General features: G+C 41.8%; 1 protein-coding gene across 1 annotated transcript; it reads right to left on the bottom strand.

Annotated features, from left to right (window-relative positions):
* Nucleotides 1–1,595: 1,595 nt before the first annotated feature.
* LOC143266788 (vomeronasal type-1 receptor 4-like) lies at nt 1,596–2,513 on the bottom strand. The gene has a single exon (XM_076564708.1). It carries the CDS (start codon nt 2,511–2,513, stop codon nt 1,596–1,598), a length of 918 nt encoding a protein of 305 aa, XP_076420823.1.
* Nucleotides 2,514–3,541: the final 1,028 nt, after the last annotated feature.

Raw genomic sequence — 3,541 nt, 5'->3', positions numbered from 1 at the left:
AGTGCTGCCCACAGGTTTATGGATTTTGGGTCATGCACTATGGCATGGGGACACTGCCAGGTCTTATCTCACAAAGAAAAGTGACTCTACATCCCCACCATCCATCCACCCACCACCTTCAACTTGTGTTGGGACATCCCATCTCCCTTGCCTGTCCATGCTGGAATATTAAGCTGGTTGGTCACTTGCGGACTTTCCGCTGTTAACAACAGCACCTGTGAGTTCACATTTTTGTCACACCCCCATAGTTGTTGTTGCCTCTATTGCCCCAGTGGTCACATCTTGACAGGCTCTTCAGAATTATAGCAAGCAGGGTTTGGCACTTGGTGAGACAATCCATAAGGACTTCTTCAAACTGATGTTCTTCAGACATCCTGGGGTAGTAACCGGAACAGAGTGAAGTCATGCATCTGGAACATGGTTCTTAATCTCCTTCATAAATCCATAGTTCTTGGAGCCACCCAGGGACTCTCACTGATTCAGTGGAAGATCATAGGTCTGTGATCCATTTTCCTATGTTATCACTCCCCTCCAAGTCCTGCTGCAGTCTGTCAGGGTATCTATGGGTTGTCACATGACAGACACATGAACCACCGCTCTAGTGTTTACTGTCTATTTTACCAAGATCCGAGGCCATGTGAATTACTATTCTTAGTACCAACCAATCTGTGAACCTTTACCGTGAAGTCAAAGACTGTGCACTCCCTAGACAAGTGGAATTTCCTCAGCTATCACAATTCATACATGTGGAAATACATAGGGAAATTTCTTTAAAGCGTGGTCTGAAAACTGATAGCCTAAGGTATATTCTTAGATTTACATTGTACAAGGAGAAATTGACCACTCAAGTTGTCCCCTGACATTCACATTATACCACAGCACATGTGTATATGTATACATACAATAATTCATGTCATATAAAATTTCAAAAACCTGTGTTTAAGGGTCTCAATACTGTGACAAGACACCATGACCAAAGATCTCAATTAAAGGAAGTGGCTAACTGGGCTAATGATTTCGGAGTGTGTTAAGACCATGTTGGTAGAACAGAGGAATGACGGCCGGGAAAGCTGAGAGTTCACATCTTGATACTCAAGAGGTGGGAAGAAAGTGAACTTGGGATATTGAGAGGCATTCAAAGTTTAAAGAAACTTGTAACTGAAGTTTTCTCAAGTCCAACCCAGCCCCTTGGACCCCACAACCACTTATAAAATAATCACTCTGAAGCTCATATTATTTAAAGTGCTCGGCCATTACCTCAGACCTACCACTTTCTAGCTTTTACATGTAAACTTAGCCCACTTCTGTTAATCTATATGTGACCACATGTTCCATGGCTTTACCTGTTGCCTTACATGCTGCTCCCTGGACAGTAGGCTGGGATCACCTCAGCCTTCCACTTCCCAGACTTCTGCTCTTTGTCCTGCCTATACTTCCTGCCTGGCTACTGGCCAATCAGCATTTTATTTATCAATCAATTGTCCACAGCAGAAAATTGATAAGTTAACCTTGGCTTTTCAAACCATTATTCACTTCAGAGTGTTTATGGCTGTTGTTAAAGCTGTTTTCTATGTTTGGTCTTTTGACTCCGGTTTTTAGCAGTTGAAGAGCACAGAACAAGGGACCTTAGGATCCCTAAAGATCAACAGGAAGGGAGAAATAGTGGGGAAGCCTGTAGTCAAAGCTTCACCTACATGCCTCAACAAGAGACCCCAGTCTGTTAAAATAGTGTGAAAGATGATACAAATAAAATTTAGGAGGTACAGGGCAACAAATGTGATGACCACCATCAGGACGTTTTGGGCTGCTCTTATCTCAGCATGGCTTCTGGGCATTTGTTTGGGAGTGACGATGTGCTTTATTCGCTGGTGATGTCTATGGAGGACAAGCACCATGGAGACACTGGTCCAGGCCATGATGCTGATGAATGTGGCATCATGGGTAAAATGCAAGAAGATGAAAACTACACTGAATCCAGATGTGGAACAGAGAAACTTGCTGTTATTGTTAGTGTCATTGCCTGTGCTCTGTGGACCAGTAACTTTCATTGGAATGTAGATGTTATTTAAGACACTTAACAACCAACAACAGTAACAAGAATAACTCAGGACATCAGGGGTTCTTCCTCGAAGCATCAGCCTACCCCAGTGACCAGGAACAAGAGTGACAAACTGATGGATGCTCAGGACACAGGTGGAGCACATGTTTGTGCTTTGAGCCACCATGCAAATGAAGAAAACAATTTTGCATTGCATGTTAGTTGCAGGTTTCCTTGGAACAAAAACCATCACATTGCTTGGAAAGGCAGTTACAAGGAGAAGGAAGGCATTAGACACAGCCAAGTTAGTGACAATGACCTGTGTGGGCCTCAGTCGAGAGCCAGTAAAGATGGGAGAAAAATTATGGAAAAACAGAAGAATGTTGGCTATGGTCCCAATCCCAACCTGGAAAAGCAGGAGCATCTGGAGAGCCAGTTCCTCAGTGGTTTTTAGAGCTTTACTCTCATATGACATGGAGAGGACTTCTGTGCAGACAGGAGTGATGACCCAGAACAACACAACTGTCTTCACGACACTTCTCAATCGTCTGAGCATAATGAATAATTTGAGTCTTTACTTCTTCTATGAAGGGAGACACTGTTGCATCACTGTACAAGAGCTGCCAGGGAGAACACTGCATAGACAACTCAGATTATTATTTTGTACTTCATGTACTTTCCCTCAGCTCATGTCAGAAGTGTATAAGTGATACAAGTGTATCATTCTTGGTCAACATGCCACTCATTGTAACACAGTATAGCTTATGAACATATGGATAGTAAACAGGGGAACACATTTTTGCATCATTGATTACAGCATCTTTCCTCTTAACACGATGATTTCTTCATCCCAAGGAAATGCCTGTTTCACAGTTTAGCACTTATCTGAAAATGACATTTAATGTGACATCTATATATAGGATGGCTGATTTTTAGCAGATGGATGGAGACTGACTGTTCCTCTGGAAAACAATATATAAAGTAAGTTTCAGACTAAACAAGAGCTTTCAAAGATATGTTTCAAGGACATGAGTTTGGAAAGAATCAGTCTGTGCAAATGGTTTGACTGTGATGGTGTATATTTTGAGTGTGGCTAAGGGAAGCTGGTGTTGACTCACCAGCATCTCCAGCAACTCCAGCTTCTGCTTTCTCCTAAAAATAGTTAATATACAGAAAATGATGAATAAATGAAATGCTTTGGTTCCTGGGGACCATATGTGTTGAGGATTACAAATTGGAGGTCTGAGAGATGAGTCTTGACAAGACTCATGTTCAAATCCAGCACCTACTTGGTCATTCATATCCATCTGTAACTTCTGTTCCCCCAAAAGAATGACCTCCCAAGGCTTTTGTGGCACTGCACAAAGGTGATGACATACATACAGGCAGTTAAAACACTAGATGCCTAAAGTAAAATTACTATAACTTAAAGAGGACAAGAATACAAATTTATAATTTATAAAATCATGGAAGTAAATAAGTAACAAAAACAAAACCAGGTAG

The sequence above is a fragment of the Peromyscus maniculatus genome, chromosome 1, assembly GCF_049852395.1.
Source record: "Peromyscus maniculatus bairdii isolate BWxNUB_F1_BW_parent chromosome 1, HU_Pman_BW_mat_3.1, whole genome shotgun sequence".
Classification (NCBI taxonomy): Eukaryota; Metazoa; Chordata; class Mammalia; order Rodentia; family Cricetidae; genus Peromyscus; species Peromyscus maniculatus.
This window is presented reverse-complemented; position numbering and strand designations above follow the sequence as displayed.

Coding starts and splice junctions, on each gene's coding strand:
- LOC143266788 (XM_076564708.1), bottom strand. CDS start 2,513: ATGTCATATGAGAGTAAAGCTCTAAAAACCACTGAGGAACTGGCTCTC.